This window comes from Acomys russatus, chromosome 20 (assembly GCF_903995435.1).
Source record: "Acomys russatus chromosome 20, mAcoRus1.1, whole genome shotgun sequence".
In the NCBI taxonomy this organism is placed as follows: Eukaryota; Metazoa; Chordata; class Mammalia; order Rodentia; family Muridae; genus Acomys; species Acomys russatus.
Genome location: NC_067156.1, coordinates 63,154,049 through 63,172,912, shown reverse-complemented (window position 1 = coordinate 63,172,912; position 18,864 = coordinate 63,154,049). Strand labels below are relative to the sequence as shown.

Here is an 18,864-nt window from a genome sequence, read left to right as displayed (position 1 = left end):
TATTAAGGAGTCAATAAATGTCCCACATCCACAGACTGTGTGACTTAGCATCGTTAATACAGCGGTAGGCCCCAAATGGAATCCCTATTAGAATTGCAGTTGAGGTCTTTGTAGAATTTGATAAGCTTTTCCTTAAAATCAGGTAACATTGCAAAATAAACTTCAAGGAGAAAAACAGCAAGTGCCATGAGATATAGACAAGCAGGGATCTCCCATGATACTGACAAAAGTGTGCCCATCTTTTGAAAAATAGCGCAAATTGAACCACCAATCAGAAAGCATGCTTGGAATGGACCTACACATGTGTAACAGATGTGCAGCTTGGTCCTCATGTGGGACCCCTAAAGGCAAGAGTCCCTGTCTCTGACTCCGTAGCCTGCCTTTGGATCCCTCTCCCCTAACTGGGCTGCCTTGTCTAGCCTCCATAGAAGACGCACCTAGTCCTACTGCAACGTGGTATGCCAAGGCGGGATAATATCCATGGGAGGCCTCCCCTTTTCTGACAAGAAGAAGGATAGGGTGGGAAGGGGGAAGGAAGATGGGAGAGGGAGAGACCGGGAGGAGTAGAGGGAGGGGAAATGCAATCAAGATGCAAAGTAAATTAATTAATTAACAAAAAAATCTAGAAACATAAAAAAATAGCTCAATGGTTGCATTAAAAGTTAGGAGGAGAGTTGCTGTCTGATTCAGGTTACATATACAAAGACCTGAAAACATGTTTATATGAACACACGTCCATGAAGGTCAGAGCAGTGATGCTCATGGTAACCAGGAAGCAGAAGCAACCTAAGTGCTCAACAGTTGAGCATGTTATACCCATATAATGGAGTTTCAGTCATCAACTAAAAAGAAATTATGGACCAGAAAGATGGTTCAGCAGGTAGAGGCACTTGTACACAATGATGGTGACTTGACTTGGATCCCTAGCTTTCACAAAGAGGCAAGATAGAACCAACTCTCAAGAATTATTCTCTAACTGCCAAACATGAACCGTGGCATATGCACACCTGTGTCCCTGCATGCGCATGTGTGCACATACACACACACACACACACACACACACATACACACACACACACACACTACAACATGGGGGAACCTTCAGCACATATCAATGAAAGAAAAAGTTGTGTGATTCCATTTGTATGAAATGTCTGGAAGAGACAAAGCTGCTGAGATAGAAGCCAGGTTAGTAGTTGTCAGAGTCAACAGTTAGGTGGGGAAAAGGTATGGGTGCTAATGTGTATGGGGGTTCTTTAGGGGTATGACAATGTTCTGGAATTTGACAGTGGTAATGGATGGATAGATCTGCCAAATATAGATCGAAGGCCATTGGCTTGTGAAGTTCTACTGGGTGAAATGAATGACAGGTGAACTTATCTCAATACAGGGGTCATTTTTAAAAAGAAACATTATTCAGTGAAACTTCACCTAAAGGGAAGATGAAATATAACAGAAATGAAACAAATCTCTAGGAAGTTTGGTGCACAAAATCAATGTTAATCATGGGCTCATTTTCACATAGAGACATCCGAAAACTCAGTCTGGCCAGGAATCACGTAGGTAGATGAATTTGAAGTTGTGGTATCTGTGCCGAAACATTTGTCAGAAGGCGAAGAAGCCCAGCACATGGTGTCCTCCCTTGAGTCGAATGGGTGCAGGCAGACATGTAGAGCTTGGGTTGAAGTCCATGAAAACATCTCTTGTCCCCCAACATTACCTCCCCACAGAACCACATTTCCTGCCTTCCCCAGGAAACATTCAAGATTCAAATGCTACATGCCTTTATACAAGCAGCACTGTGAATGCTATGCTGGGCTCTGGATCTTATGTGTCCCCCAAAATCTCATGCGGTGAAAGCTCTGTCCCCAGTGCCATTCAGAGGTGGGGCTTCGAAAATGACAGGACCACAAGGACTCCAACCTCATGATTCCATCATGGCTTCCTACCTTGGGCTGCTCCTGGGAGGTGGGAGGAAGTTTGTGAGGTAGGGCCTATTAGAAGTAGGTTTTAGGAGCCATGCATGTTTTGTACCTGGCCCTTTCTCCTCCGTCTCTGCCTCTCTTCCTGTTTCCTAGCTCTTGTGAAGTCAGCAGCTTTGGTTTGCCACATGCTCCGTGCCATGACGATCTGCTTCCTACATGCCCAGGAACTCCCATGGACTACACCCTCTGAAACTGGGAGCCAAAAGAAACACTTCCTCCCTTTAACTTGTTTACTTGTTTAACTAGCTTTTCTGTCCCATTGACAGGAAGTGGACAGGAGCATGCTATCTGTGATATGATGGGGTAACAAAAGGAATGGGCAGCATTGGCTGGTGTGTGTCAATACAAGGAACCATAGGGAAATCAAAGCCCCAGCCCCCAGCTGTGTCCCAGCCTGATTCAATGGTAAGAGTTGCTTTCTTAATAGTCTTGCTAGGAAATTCTCCAAAGCAAAATGGGAACAAACATGGGAATTCCTTTCCCGGGGATCTCGTTCCCTTTGTCCCAGAATTTTTAGGTCTGTTCCATTGGAGGCCCTGATAAATCTTTACTCTCTAAAGGTCCCTCTGAGACCCCCAGCCACTGAGGTCTCAAATTCTGCCTGGAAAGACATCTGTGGACAGTTGAAAATAATTACATTGTTAGTCATCAGCAGTGAGAGACGTTAAACAGATGGGCGACTACCAGAGCCTCTCGGGCTTTAATTTTAAAATTATGGCTCAATCAGATTAACAAGCAGCAACAACATTCAGCAGTCGTGTCCAGTGGACTCTTGCCCACTCATGAAGAGTGTATAATCACAGTGAAGAAAGTGGATCTCATTTATTCTGCCATCTCACATACCTCTTGAGGGAAAGGCAAGGTGGAAATAAATTGTGAGTTGGTATGCACTTTATCTGCACCTCCAACCATTGCAATCACCCCAGAAAGGCCTGAGCAACTAGACATGACATTAATTGCTTATTTGGCTGGCCACTATTTTGTAAGAAAACTGGGAACATACAACTTCAGACTCTAAGAATTACTTTTAAATTGGTATTTAACTCGTACATGATTGCAAGACTCTCCATCAGAGGTTCTTTGGGAAACCATGCATACTATTTGTTACCTACCAGAGGAGTGTGACTTTGCCTTTGGCTCTGTTTAGTGGGGCAAGGAACAACACAGACCACCAGAGACCTGGGAGAAGACAGAAGTGTGTTCTAAGCACAAGAGAAAAAGTTCATGCGCCAGAAAAGAACAAGTGAACTCAAGGAATTTGAGTTAGTAGAGGCACCAGAGAACCACCAAAAACTTGCAGAAGGCATCAAACTGTCTTTATAGCCAAGACAGAAGTACAGCCATTCTACTTATATTGATCACTAGCGTTTTTCTCATTGCCTTGGCTCTTTAACAGTACAGGCATGTATAGCCATGAAAAAAAAAAAAAGCCTGTGTTCTATGCAGAGTGAACACAGAGTCTGGGGAAACGCCCTTCCTCCCAGGGCCTCGACCATCAGAGCCCTTGCTTTCCCTCACTTGGATGGAATTTGTCTGCAGCTTGGGACAACAAATGCCCAGACAGGAAGTTTATCACAGCTGGGGTACTTTAGCAGTCTCAACCAAGCCCTACCAGTTCCGCCTTCAAGTGATGGCTTAAATGTATCATCAGTCCCCTAGATGCCTCAGCCTCTGACTGATTTTACAGCTTTTTCTTCTCTAGAAAATCATCTGTGGGTTTGCTTCTCAAACTCATGCCCTCATACCGAGAATGGAATGACCCTGGTATACCAGAAGGAATGTGGAGGCGAAGGCGCTAGAGGGATCCGAGGATGGGCTGAAGCGAGTCATGTGACGACAAGGCTGGGAAAGAAAGGGGCGTGCTTGCTGATGTTCACACTACTTCTGTCTTGGTTCCATTTCTGTTGCTGTGACAAGCGCCCTAACAAGCTTTGGGTAGAAAGGGTTTATTTGGCTTATAATTCCGGGTTACGGTCCATTATTTCACGGAAGGCAAGGCAGGAGCTTGAGGTGCTAGTCACATTCATAGCCACAGTCAAGAGGAATGAGAGAATAAACGCATCCTTGCTTGCTAGCTTGCTTGCTTGCTACTTATTCCCACACAGTTTAGGACCCACCCACTGGCTGGGTATAGCAACTACCAACCAAGACAAATCCCAAAAGACATGCCTACAGGCCAAGCTGATTGAAACAATGCCTCCTTAGGACTCTCTTTCTAACTAGCTGGCACATCAGGCGTAGCCCTGAGAGTCCAATCGCCATACCTGGGGTCTGGCCCAAGAACACTCATTTCAATAAACACTGTGGGAAATTAGATACAAGTTGACCCTGGACCACGCGCTAAGAGATATTGCCTATTTTGGGCTGCATTGAAATCCGCACCTCAAATTCATTTGCTAAGATTCTAATTCCCAGTATCTCTAAGACCATTTGGAGATAGTATCTTTAAGAGATAATTATGGCAAAATGAGGCTATAGCGATGGGGCCTGATCCATTATTCTAATATCCTTGTAAGAGGAAGAGCCTAGAACACAGATGAGCAGGCACCCAGAAGACCATCTGAGGGCACACGTACTTCTTCTAAGGGGATGATAAAGATGGCAGTAGAGAGGAACCTTGCAGATATCTTGATCTTGGGCCGTAGGTTCCAGAACTACTTGAAAATAAATTACTGTTGTGTAATCTACCTAGTCCCATAGTACAGCATTTTCTTACACGGCTGCTCCAGTAAGCCAACGTAATATCCCAGGATCATGGAACACCAAAAGTTGATGTCACCACTTTCAGGTGGGTCCCCAAAACCTGCAGCAAGGGTCTGGAGATGCAAGAGTGAGTCAGGTTAATGTGTCCCACCCTGTGCCCTGGGATTTCTGGGGACAGAAAAGAGGATTCTTGAGAGAAAACCATGCTTCAGTCAAGGCAAAGAGCAGATAATGTTCTGGGCATTCTAGGTAAAACTGGCAGATGTTTCCTTAGGATGTCCTCACTAAAATGAGAATCTATAAGTGACTTCACAGATGTAACCAAATAAAAGGTTCCACCAACATGTCTTGTGGAGAAGACAAGTACAGAAACAGCAAGAAAATTCTGGAAGCTTTTACAGCAGAAGAGTGGCACATCCTTATAATGGTGGCTCTTAGTGTGCTTCCTTGGGGCAGGGCTAGACAAGTATGTTCTGGGTCCTACTGCAGACCCACTGAACTGGAATTTCTGTTTCAGGGCCCAGAAATGTGTGGTTCAACTAATCCTCTATGCAATAGGGCACCCTGAGAAAGCTGGTCAGAGCTGTGAGTTGAGAAGCATTGAAAAGCAGCCCATTTCCCAAAATGCTCAAAGATGAAAGTACTAGGTAACTTCAGAAGAAGAGACGGAGGAGCTAAAAGTCTAAGAACCATTAGAAGATTCAGATAGCAGCCAAGTCCCAAGACCCTCTTCCTGAGACCTCCAGGTACAATGCTGGCATAACCACAGACATATGCATAAGAACCGATGCATTTCTGCCTCAATGAACTATGCATTATGTAAAGTCTCCACTGGATGGAGGTCCTTTGATGTTAACTTGTGCAAAGAAAAGTGATAGCTTTGTTTTCGAAGCAAATATCAAATATACAAAAGTTCTAACAGATGGAATGACCTAATTTTAGATGTTTGCTATCTGGAATATATTCAGCATGTGTGTGTGTGTGTGTGTGTGTGTGTGTGTGTGTGTGTGTGTGTGTGTGTGAGTATTTAATTCCAATCAAGTTTTTTCAACAAATACACCCAAAGCTTCTACTAAGGATACAACTACAGAGTATTCAGAAGTATCACATGATCACTTGTGAACTGAGTTTATTGAAATACTTAGAAGGGCTCCAGGAAGCATATCTGGTTATAATTTTCCATGTGTCTTCCACTTCTTATGACTTTTCAATCAATATCACTTTGAAATATTCCTATTGAAAAACTAGGAACATGGGATGTGACAACAGGTGGACTAAATGGTAAGGAGCTGACACTCTTTATTGGTCCTGTGGGTCATTGTTATATGTACTACTGCAAGATTCCATTGCGTACAGGCTCTAAGTTAGAAAGCAAAATAAAATCTTCTTCGTGAGTCATGGAAAAGAAAAAGAAAAAAGAAAAAAAGAAAAAGAAAAACTAAGAACAGCCACAAAGATAACAACTAAGTTAACTTTCCTCCATGCCAACTCTGATTGATTGGTGATGTCTGCTGCAGAGCGGCAATGGCTACCAAGCTCAGGTCCGACTGAATGAGAATGTTATGATCATTTAGTAAGTAGTATTTCCCTAAGAAAGTGATGGAGCACACTCTTTGCATTTGCCACTATGCTGCTGTTATATCCCAGAGGCAAAATTGCCTCCCTTTGGTCTTTTGAAAGTAAATGCTGGACTCCAGCTTAAAAGTTTAACCCTTCTCGTACTGGCTTCAAACAGAGATAAATGGTTCATTGGGTACCAGCTTAGTGTGTCATAAAAAAAAATCCCAGGTAAAACATTTCTGTGTGGAGAGGACTCACCCAATTTCATAATGGGAAAAGTCAAGAAGTCCTTTTTTTTTTTTTTTAATTTCTAGGAGGTTCTGGGTAACTTTTATTTCCTCAAGGCTCCTCATGTCCTCTTGTGGTCAACTTGATGACCTACCCCTCTCCTTTTCCTCCATATCATACCATCAGAGAAGAGTTCTAGCACCATGCCCTGGAGTGGATCCTTCCAGCCAGTCTTGAGGCTGGAACCTAATTAATACACTGTAGCACTCAGAGTAGATGGTGCACCGTAGACAAGACTGCCAGCCCCCAGCAGCACACCACGCAAAGCCCCAGCGCCTCCCCACTACAGCAAAGAGCTCACTTACTTCCCATTATTCTCCGCACGGTTGGGCCCTCTGCAGTCATTTCCCTCACAATTTCGTTGTCATCCTCGTTGGCATCCAGCCAGCGATTGCAATTGAAGTTATACTTGTCCTTATTCAGAGTATTCATCAGGGTCATCTGCAATGAGGCAATCTTGAGGTGAGCAGGCAGGGCCATCAGAGACTTTCAGCGTAATCGTCATTCTGCTGTCTTGTCTTGTGTGCATCTCTCTCTCTCTCTCTCTCTCTCTCTCTCTCTCTCTCTCTCTCTCTCTCCTCTTTCTCCCTCTCTCTCTCCTCTCTCTCTCTCCTCTCTCTCTCCTCTCTCTCTCCTCTCTCTCTTTCTCTCTCTCTCTCTCTGTGCTCTCTTTTTATTTTTATTTTATCTATTTCATTCTTTCAAGACTGAGTTTCTCTGTGTAGTCCTGGAACTCACTTTGTAGACTAAATTAGCCTCAAACTCGGATATCAGCCTGCCTCTGCCTCCCATAGTGCTGAGATTAAAGGTGTGTGCACCCTCATGCCAGGCCTGCTATCTTAAGGAGACTAAGCCGTCTCCTGACTCTTTTTTCCCCCCATCTCTTGATTCTTGAAGTAGGCAGGTGACTAGATTTCTGTTTCTTTCCCTGGTTACCTAGAAGCCTATGCTCACCCAATGTCTGGGAGATAGGACAGGATGTAAACCCCATGGACACCTGAGCATTTTCTCTGTCTGCTTTGGAGGGACTGTCCCTATCAGAACATATAGCCCATGTCCACCCTTCTCACCCCCAATACTAAAAAATACAGAGGCAAATATATGTGACATGATCGTGAAAGGAGACATGACCAGCCCCTCCTCACACCTCAAGGGCACACCTTACCTTTTCTAAATGCCATCCAGAGCCAGGGCTCTGCCTATCATGCCATGCCCGAATCTTATAAAACCTGCCAAGATCTGGAAGCTCCATCTGCACGGAGAAATAAAAAGGTCTGTATTGACACAGTCATGGACACGTATCTGTCCTCATAGCTGACCACAGGCAAGTGGGTACTCATTTGGGCTGCTCCCCCCCCCCCATAAGGATGGGTTTGCTTCTTGCCCGACTCAAACATCCCGTTCTCTCATGTTCCTGGTAACCAGTGGCTCAAGGGGCCAAGACAGCTACATGAAACTAATGTTCAGTCTGGGCTGCTGAAACCGAACAAAAATAACTGGCCCACAGTGGGGTTCAGCTGAGCGATCTTCCAGGAACAAACTTCCTATGGAAGCCCTGCAAATTAGCACAGGCTACAGCCCCAGGAGTCTAGCGGGCTCTGAGACAGACAGAAAGATCAGTCCAGCGTTCCTGCCCTTTCCCCAGGGGCCTGAGTCCGGCACAGAAGGCAAATACATAAAGAGCAATGAACTTGCTGGTGGAATAGAGGTATCAGTCAGGTGCTCAGGAAGGTCCGCAGCAGATTACAGATTCTTCCCCTCAAAGGTCGAGCAGCACTTCTGTCTCTCTCTCTCTCTCTCTCTCTCTCTCTCTCTCTCTCTCTGCCTACTGCAAAGTTCAAAGCTGGATTTTTCTCTCAAATGCTCCCAAATTCATGTTTTCCCTTAAAATTGGTCTTTGTGCCCAAATGCAGCCAGGTTAAGCAATCTAAATGTGCTCTGGGCCTTTGAGGCCACAATTCCCCAGTTCACCCCACTTCTGAATGCTCCAAGAATTCCATAGTGCCTCTTTCCCCTAGACTTCACCCTAGACTATTTCAGATGGAAGACCAGATATAAACTGTATTTCTTTCAGTAAATAGCCCATAAGTCATCACATTTGTCACTGCTGTGGGAGCCCAAAGTCTCCAATGTACCTTTTGTCTTTAAACCTGGTCTAAAAGCTCGTGTAGAGAATAAGAATGACATGGCCTCCTCCATCTCCTTTCCCCATCTCCCTCCCACCTGTCCCGTTTCCTTCCTACCTTGAACTTCTCAATGACACCTGGTTTGAACCACTTGTTGTTGGGGTTCAGGAGAATCTCATCTGTCCGCCCCTTCTGCCCATAAATCTGGATGAAGATGGGTGAGTTGGTGCCGGCTTTCTTCAGATCAGTCGTCCAGACCCAAAGTGACCAAGGGAATTCTACAACACAGGTCAAGGTGCATCGGGGTGGGAAGAAAGAGGGGGGAAATCAAGTGATCAGGATTGGAGTTTATACACAATCATGCCCACTCTTAGAACTCATCAAACAAGTGCCAGGTGTGGAGCCAAGAATGCCCTGCCGCTAAAAGCCAGGCCCCTTAGCATCTTATTTAATGGCTAGAGACTCACTGTGTTTTAGCAGTGGGGACGGGTTGGCCCCACCATCCTATGACCGGTATATTCAGGGTTCTCTGAGCGGCTCACTCAGTTCAGCCTGTGCACACCACAGCAGCTCCTTTAGTTTGATGACACTGGAGTCATCTCTGCAACAGTGTATGGCCGGCACTTTGCAGAACTGAGCTCCTATCTGGGAGACCCCCAGATTCCAAGCCTCTCAAACTTACTTTTCAGCCGCTTCTTCCTCAGAGACACCATCTCATAGAGCTGCCGCTCAATCAGCCCATCTGCTTTCTTCTCATCCAGCCAGTTGCTGCAGGGGAAAGTCTGCTGGATGCCAGTGAAGGGGCACAGGATCACCACCTGGGAAGGCAGATGGCAGGCATCTCCTGTATTAGGTCCACTGGTGGGCCCACCCATAGTGCTTAGCAGCCTCCACAGCCCCAAGTCCACAGGCATCTGTTATAGGACCTTCAAGGAATGCCATTTTCCATGCTTCCTTTCTCGTTAAATCTTAATAAAAAGTACCTCTTTCAAGAAATATTTTGCAAATTAAAATTAAACGCTTTTTAAAAATTATTATCTTAAGAAGAAGTCATTCATGATAGCTGCCATCCATCCTCCAATTCATTAGCTCAAATCCCAAATCTTGTCTTCTATACACTGCATCCTCTTTGGAAAGCACATTTTTTTATGTCCATCATAAAATCTGTTAATCTGAACCAAATGGCCTATTCAACCCAATTAATTTTTGTAGGAAAAAGGTGAAGCACATAAAAGCCAATCAGTTCATATCTAGAGTGTAATGTGGAGCCAAATGCCTTCCCCATAGACTTCATTTCTATTAACTCCTGTCTCCTAACCTTTACCTCCCACACTCAGGGTTTGTGGGTTTAGGACAGGGAGCCCTGCCCTCTTTGGCCACTCATATTGTGGCTGTCAGAAAAAAACATGGCCCTGGCACAATACTGAGTCTTTCTAGGCAAAGAAGTTGTGAAGTTTTATCTTCTTTTTAACCTGGAAACCAACCTAACCCTGCACTGCTCGAGGATCTTTACTAATGATCATTTTAGTGGATCTTTGTTGTCCGTTCTTTAAAGCGATCGCAGTTGACTGCACCTTCCTCAACTTGACCCTTAGTGCATGTTAGACAATGGCAAAGTCTCAGTTCACTAGGAAGGACGTCTGTGCCTAAAACATGCCTCAAACCACACCCAGCAAGCAAGAACTATCACCAAGGAAATAGAAGATTTAAACCTCAAAGGTAGTACAGTTGAATAAACAAAACCAAAATCTTGAATTCAACTGTTAGTACACACACATATGTGAATGTTCTCCACAGCCTGTAAAAAGCATGTCATAAGGGGTGTGTTTAGTGAGCAAAATCATATTAGAGTATGCTTTGGAAAGATGATTTTAATAACCATTAAAGCCAGTGATAAGAAAGGAAACAAGTGTCAATGTCATTTGCATAGAACAATGTCATATTAAATGTTGGCAAGTCATTTATAAGAACATATAAAATCACAACCCAGCATCACTAAGTTTGGCCTAAAGAAGCAATGCAATGTTGGCTAAGCATTGGAAAGTGCAGTCAATCAGTGTACAGCGTATCAACTTAATAAAAGAGAAAGATCATAGGGTGAACTTACTGTGGACAAAAACCAGCTTAAACACAACTCAATACCAGCTCAGAAAGCAACCCTTAACATTGAAGAAATAGAGAATAATATATTTAATCAGTTTAATAACATACACCAAACCCCTCAATCATAATTAACTAAATAAAACAATATAAGCAGTTACTTTTCAATACATAATAAAAAGCTAGAGTGCAGTTCACTGGTATAATTACCATGTATGATGCCCTAGGCTTGATGAACATACACACACACACACACACACACACACACACACACACACACACACACACACACACACACACACACACACTCACACACACACACACTCACACACACACACACACACTCACACACACACACACTCACACACACACTCACACACACAACATCACACACACACACACACACACACTCACATACACACACACACGTACTATCTCACACACAATTAGAAACAGACTAAAAGTATACACATGCTACTGGAGATCTTAGGCTATGAGCTCATCATTTAAAAAGAAATAGTAAAGGTAGTGTGTGGGTATGGAGACTGAATACCAACCAAGCTGTGGTAATTCTTGCTGACAGACAGAGAAAACCTTCAAAGACTGTATGGAGAAATCAATAAAACTAATGCAGAGTTTAAGAGATGGTTATATGTGAAGTCAATACATGGGAAGTGCCTAATCAGGAACAAACAGAAAAGATAATGTATAAGAGCATTTGTGACAACATAAACCATAAGGCCTATATGATTATACCAACAAAGACATACACACTCTTGAAGAAGAAAAAAATATATAACTACACTGAAAAAAACAGTTTAAATACCTAAATTTCAAGAAGTATGCTATGCTCATAGATAAGGTGAGTTTGTACGTTAAAAAATATATATATTAGTTTTTCCAAGGGACTCTGTAGATCAGACATCCTGTATATCAGATGTTTACATTACAATTCATAACAGAAGCAAAGTTACAGTTATGAAGTAGCAACAAAAATAATGTTATGGTTGGGAAAGTCACCACAGCATCCAGAACTGTGTTAAACGGTCGCAGCGTTCAGAAGGTTGAGGACCACGCCTTGGCACTGCATCAAGTTGGGGAGTTTCTAAACTCTTATGGGACAGTAAATGATGACAATGCCAATCTACCCTTTAAAAGGGGTCAGCTGGATTTACTTTGTGGTAGCAGAATAGCACAAATTTGTAAAATGAAGACTGTAAATGCTGTATTGGTGAAGAAATTAACTAAATCAATTCATGGAACAGAGTTAGAAAGCACAAAGGAGTTGGGGTTTTGTTTATTTGTTTGTTTGTTTGCTTGTTTTGGAAAGCACTGGTTTTACTCTCAATGTAAAACAAATCTTCATTTCCCACTGAAAGTTAATCCTTGCCTCCAAAACTTCCTTAATGACAAGAATTATCAAGTAAACCCTGGTGGTTCTGGCCTGTGATGCTGCTTATTAGGGAGTCTCCCTAGGCTGCAAAGCAAGTTCAAGGCCAACCTGAGAGACAGTGAGATTTAGCCTCAAAACTTATAAGAGAGAGGGGGGGATGGGAGGGGGTGGGGAGAGGGAGGGAGGGAAAGAGGGAAGGAGGGAGAGGGAGGGAGGGAGGGAGGGAGAGAGAGAGAGAGAGAGAGAGAGAGAGAGAGAGAGAGAGAGAGAGAGATTGAAAAGAGGAGGGAAAAGAGGGCTGAGGGGACAGAACACTGGAGAGTTTGTATAAGGTCCTGGTTTGGGACCCTGTATCCTCTATCCTCCCATCTAAATCTAAAAAACTTGTTAAATTGCCATAGTCTCTGGAAATCTGACTCAGCCAGTGGGTCTGGATTGAAGTTCAGAAATATATTATTATCAAGAACTTCAAATGATTCTTAAGATCTACTCATTTATGTGTTGGTGTTTTGCTGGCATGTGTTTATATACCATGTGTATGCGGTGCCTGTGGAGGCCAGATGAGGGCAGCAGAGTGCCTGGGGCTGGAGTTACAGTTGTAAGCCACTATGTGAGTTCTGAGAACCAAACCCAGGCCCACTGGAAAAGAAGTTAATGTTCTTAACTGCTGAGCCATTTCTCTAGCCCTGTAGTTTTTAAATCCTTTAATAAATATATATATATGTGTGTGTGTATATATATATATATATATATATATATATATATATATATATGGAAAAATCTACCTCACAAAAATAATTCCTAGCTGATTTAAGAAAACGGAGAGGAAAACCAAAAACTTACCAATCTTAGAAGGGATGCAGAAACTTGTTTGTTTATTTAATGTGTATGAGTATTGGTTTGCATGCATGTTTGTGAGCACCCTGAAGATCAGAAGAGGATAACAGATTCCCTGAAATGGAGTTACAGATGGTTGTGAGACACCATGTGGTGCTGGGAATGAATCTCAGGCTCTCTGGTAGAGCAGCCAGTGTTCTTAACTGCTGAGCCATCTCTCCAGCCCCCGACGCAGTGTTTTCATAGCTTTAAGATAAATAAACTTCTTCCAACAGTACATGTGGAGGAATGCTGAGTGGATGTATCAACTGTCAATAAAGTGCTGTTTAGCCAATCAGCTGGGCAGAAGGACAGGAAGTGGAAGGCGGGGCTTGCTGGGGAGGGGAAGAGCAAGTTTGACAGTTGAGGGGAGAGATGGTTGACTATGTAGGAAGAGGAAGGGGAGAATGGCCTGACAAGCATCTTAATGGCAAATGTTTTGGGTATATGTATTATATATCAGTTTAGAGTAGGTTAAAAAATAAGTGGTTGAAGATAGAATGCTCACATGCTGGCACCTTACCTTCTCGCAGTACCAGCCTCGGTTGACGCCCACATTGCCATGCCCAATGGAGACCCTGCTCAGGGGGCTAAGAAGGACAGCCAGATCGATGTGGAAGATGTCTGTGCGGCCCCTGTCGAACACGCCACCCTCCAGGAAGATTTTCCCACTGTTCTTGTTCCCTCTGGCTCCATACATGACCAAGTAGATTTTAGACTTGGTTCCAGCTCCACGGACATCCCCAGTGAAAACAGTGACGATATAGGTTATGGCTGGCATGGGAAGAGAGGCAGGGAGAGTTCAAAGTGGCTCCATTGGACTATCCCTCTGTTCCCATCTTGGCTACGACACTACTTTACTACACACCTCCTTGTCCCCTCATGTTTCACTCATGCAGACCAGTGTTCCTCACAACCTCATTTTGTTTTTCAACATTGTGCTAATATATGTGAGGTTGGGGATGAACTGTACCTATTATTTCAGGAAACTGTCAGCACTCATTATGGGAAACAAAGAAAAGAAGGAAGCTGAGCTGCCTAAAAATAGTACTGATTATTAATGTTAATTACCGTGTGTACATTATTAATAGCTGCTAGATAAATTTTGTTATGTCTAATTTAATTATAATAGTCAAGTCCATTGATGGTGATTTATTTCTGGCCTATCTGGTTCATTTAGCTCACTCTTTTGCTGAAAAAAAATACATAACTTGGAGAGGAGGGCACTAACATCTTTCTCATTACCCCTAGGCTGAGGAAGAGGGAGAGGCACAGTAAGTTGAGTCATCTTGCGTTTTGATCACTCAGAAGGCTTCGCAAGCCCTTGGAATTCTGCAGAAGAACCACTAGGGCTATGTAAACCCCTAAATAGGGCAAAAAGAACAAGGAGAGAGCACCAGTATTTGAACCAAAAACTCTGTTAAGGGCTTGTCGGCATCCTTTCATTCTGTCCCAGGGTTTAAGAACAAAGAAAACAGCAAATATGGCAGGGAGAGGAGAGAGGGGCAGGCACAGAGATGAAGATGTGCAGAAAAGCAGAAGGCATGGGTGTTAGCAAGAGTGAATCATGGGCGGAGGTAGTAGGGGAGACTCAGGGGCTGGGATGTGGTGGGGGAAAGCTGGGGAAACCGGAGCCAATTTGTAGTGCGAGCTGCATGTTGCACTACTGAACTCTAGCTGTATCGCCCATCAGTCAGGGGAAAGGGCCTTTGGGGGAGGGGCACATTCTCAGATGGATACAGCATGCATGAGTTACCACCTTTGACAGGATGAGTGGGGAACATTTCCTGTGGAATTTACAGTAATAAGAGGATGTCAGGAGGCAGACGAAACACCAAGTCTGTCTCCAACAAGCTGTGTGACCCTGGACAGCATCCCAAATTTCTGTATGTCTCAGCTTTCTCATCCAAGAGTTAGCAAGAAGACAATGCCTATGTCTTAAGGGTTGAAAGGATTAAAACACAAGAGGGGCACAAATTCTCCTCTTTTAATTCCTCTACCCATAGCTAGTAATGTGTAGGGCCATTACCCTGTCTCCTCAGGCACAGCAGCCTTGGCTGCAACCCAGAGAACCAGACCATCTTCTGGGGAAGCAAAGATGCTGTCTTCAAACCCAGCTGACTCTTTCTTTCTTGAGCACAGTTGTAAGGCTACAAACACGGGCTCTGACTCTCAAGAAGAAAGAATGATTCAGGGGGCCACACTCTCCCCAGCCTACCTGTGGTCTCGGCTCCGCCCACTAAGATGTCTCTTTGGATTTTACCATCATCTTCATCCAGGGCCAGCCAGCGGTTAAGGGGGAAGTCATATTTCCTTTTGTTCCCAATATCTTCAATGATAATCTGAGAAGGAGAAGAGAGGAGGGACTGTGTCTAAGTGACATTGAGGGCACACCTGCTAATCTGCCACCCATTCCAGTCATGAAGTATATGCTAAGAATGCACTTGAAACTCCTCACACCTCAAGGAGAGCTGGCCATGGGACACAGCTGCTCTAGGATGCTCATAAAGCCATCCAGGGGTGAATAGCAATCACCCCCACTTGAATCTCCGGCCACCAGTCCTTCACTGCCTGAAGGCATTTTAGGGAATTGAAGCAATAAGTGTATCAGGATACACTCAGTGAGTTGGGATGAACAGACAAGGGTGGAGGGAGTCTGGAGTTGGAAACTGGCATATGATCATGTCTCTCTGTTGAAGGTTGGACTTCTGACTTTGCTGGTGAGAAATGGAGTCTCTGTAAGGAGGACTGTGGGCTGAAATTTGGACAGGGAATCCTGGGACATGGTGGTCATGTCTGAAAACATCAGGAGCTGCCTGCGAGGTGAAGGTAAGTGACCATAGATGAAGCCTCTCCACCAAAGCAAGCATAGGCTTGCTATGTCATCAGGAACATACTATAGAGCTGACATTACCTTCCAAGTACCCTCTTGGACCCAGATATAAGACAGGAAAGACAGACATACTCTATGATGAACAGCGAAAGCATATATCATAGGGCATTTGGTGTGCAGGTGTGTGTGTGTGTGTGTGTGTGTGTGTGTGTGTGTGTGTGTGTGTGTGTGTGTGTGTTTTGAAAAGCAAAAGCCATTGTCTGGAAGGAATATTCTCGACCTATCAACAAGCCCACAAGAAAAGAAAATCTTCTAAGAGGCATGAGGGAAATAGAGTAATGAGTCCTTTTGGGGAGATTAAGTCTAAGTCCAGAGAAGGGACCTGTCCATAGTGGAGCCCACTGTATTCTGTGGCTGCAGGGACACAGCACACCACAAGGCAAGACTTCCCAATGAGAAGGCCAAGAAGGATAAGACATCCCTTAAAGTGGACAGAGAAGGGTGAAGCTGCCAAGCAGAGGCGATTCCTTTTCTTTTCTTTTTCTTTTTTTAATCTTATATATGAGTGTTCTATCTGCATGTACAACTGCATGCCAGATCTCGGTTTAGATGGTTGTGAGCCACCATGTGGTTGCCAGAAATTGAACTCAGGACCTCTGGGAGAGCAATCGGTGCTCTTAACCACTGAGCCACCTCTCCAGCCCCCAGAGGTGACTTCTATTTATCCTTTCTAAAATGAGCCACAGATATATTCAGTGACCCTGGACTACACAGCCCTCACCTCCTCTTACACAGCCTCAGGACACTTGAGTGAAAATATGGAGTGGCCTTCGAGTCAATATGTTTAGGGCACTATGGAGTGTCAGCTGTGACTAAATATCTCCCCACTCAGAGCTTGAGTAATTTCATATAGCCTGGGTGAGTAGCATTCTAGACTTCACAGATGACAGAGCCACACCCATGCAGAGCAATCAGGAGCTTCGTGGTAGAGCCTGGAAGGATAGTTGGGCCCTGGCTGAGTCAGATTAGAGAACCAGGATTCTAGAAGTTCGAACAAGGTCAATCTTGAAGTCAGGCCACCAGGAGGTCAGCAGGGGTGGTCAGGATGTAACGAGATGCCAGACAACAGATATGATATGGAGAAGTTTATTGTAGGAGCGTGGGAGAGCAGGAAAGAGGAAAGGCACCCCAGAGAGAAAGAGACAGAGACAGCAAGGAAGAGGAAAAGGAGAGAGAGAGAGAGAGAGAGAGAGAGAGAGAGAGAGAGAGAGAGAGAGAGAGAGAGAGAGAGAGAGAAGCAAGAGAGGGGCAAGAGAGAGATGAGGTGGGCTTGTCCTTTTTATACCTTGGGCAGCCGACCCACCTAATGGCCGGCAGGTAGTGACGTCATAGGTTGCTAGGCAGACTGGGGGCAGTGTTCTAACACAGTGGACTTAAACAACAGAGTGGAGGGAGGCAAGTCTAGAATGTGAAATTAGGCTCCGCTTCAGGCCTCTGTGGAGCCAGACACCCGCCTTCCGTGCCTCAGGCTGTAGGCAAGCCCCTGGACCTACCTTGGACAGGAACCAACCTGCCGAGCCCCCCTTGTTGTTGTGACCCACATTGATCTTCATCAGCTGCCCCAAATCCGGGGCATCCAGCATGAACTTGTCTTCAGCTCCCTTTTCAAAGTTGTCCTTTTCATTTTCCAGCCTACGCTCCCCTGAATGCACAGAAGCAAGCAAGGGGAAGAGAAAAAAAAAAAAAAAAAAAAAAAAAAAAACAGGAGAAGAGAAGAAAGAAGAACCGGAAGCCTTAATGGTCCACCCACTGAAAGAGCTCTTACAAAGTCAAGGGCGGCTCCCTGATGGGTTCTAACAGCTCCTTACATCCCTCCAGCCTCCGGAAAATCTGTTTGCCTCCTGTATGCCTGGTGCCTGGCTCTCATAACTGGCTTTCTCATTTCAGCCTTATTCTGCAGTCTTTGCCTCTCTGAGCCAAACTGTACCCCTGTCCTAAGATTAAGGTCCCATCTTGCTTTTGCCCATTGCTTGTTCTAAAGCAGTGAACAGTGACCATGGCACTTGGTATAGTGGCTGCTCCTGGGATCCTGGCCCCTTTGCTCACCCCCCCCACATACACCCCCTACACCCCCCGACCCCCACACACACCCAACCCCCCCCCAACAACCCCCCCCCCCCCCGTCCTAGACACAATGCCAGTAATTAGCAGCAGACACTGTGTCTGTCATGGGTCTTTTTCTCTTACTCCTTGCTACAATCCAACAGGGATGCACTATTAACTATCTCCTGCAAATGAAAAAACTGAGACTTAAAAGTAAACAATTTGTCCCTTCCTAACCTGTTTCTCTGCTTTGCGATTCTCTGTTGTCACATTCCCGTGACCGAAAGTACACAAGTCAGTCTTTCTCATCCCTTCAAAGCACCAACTTTTTGCTCAAATCTTTCCATGGTTTCTCTTTTTGAAACTTACATTTTTTGACATCCAGAAATATATAAAATAATTACCAGCATTCATACTACCCACCACCCAGGTGTGGCAGTTGCCAACATGTTGTCCAGTTGGTTTCTGCTCTTTCATGTTTTTGCAAAAGATTTATTTGCTTCTATTTCATGTGCATGAGTGTTTGGCCCACGTGTGTGTAAGTTCACTTTGTGTGTGGCTGGTGCCCAAGGGAGCTGGAAGAGCGTGCTAGAGCCCATGGAGGGGGGGAGCCCTGAGCCATCTCTCCAGCCCTGAGACCTTTCACCCCCTTTTTTTGGCGGGGGGGGGGGAGGGAACAAACCTGGTAGACACTTCTAGGCTTCCCTGTTCGTTACTCCCTCCTACTCACTGCCTCTCCTTGGTGTGTACCATGCAGAATCATTAGCACATATATGCATCTCTACGAGACAAAGGCCACTTCATTTGCCATCTCTGATTTCTACATAAATGATGGCATAGTGTATATCTCACTACCTCCAGTCCTTCATTGTCAACAGTAACTGTGTCACGGAGTGT

General features: G+C 44.7%; 1 protein-coding gene across 3 annotated transcripts in view; it reads right to left on the bottom strand.

The window, feature by feature from the left end:
- Positions 1-18,864, bottom strand: part of Loxhd1 (lipoxygenase homology PLAT domains 1) — a 155,174-nt gene that overhangs the window by 95,906 nt on the left and 40,404 nt on the right. For all 3 annotated transcript variants that reach the window (XM_051163240.1, XM_051163241.1, XM_051163244.1), the window contains exons 6-12: positions 17,418-17,566; positions 15,250-15,373; positions 13,555-13,805; positions 9,345-9,480; positions 8,780-8,940; positions 7,702-7,788; positions 6,842-6,977 (exon numbers count right to left, since the gene is read on the bottom strand). In XM_051163240.1, the coding sequence (XP_051019197.1) occupies positions 6,842-6,977; positions 7,702-7,788; positions 8,780-8,940; positions 9,345-9,480; positions 13,555-13,805; positions 15,250-15,373; positions 17,418-17,566 (1,044 nt within the window). The remainder of the gene's footprint in view (positions 1-6,841; positions 6,978-7,701; positions 7,789-8,779; positions 8,941-9,344; positions 9,481-13,554; positions 13,806-15,249; positions 15,374-17,417; positions 17,567-18,864) is intronic.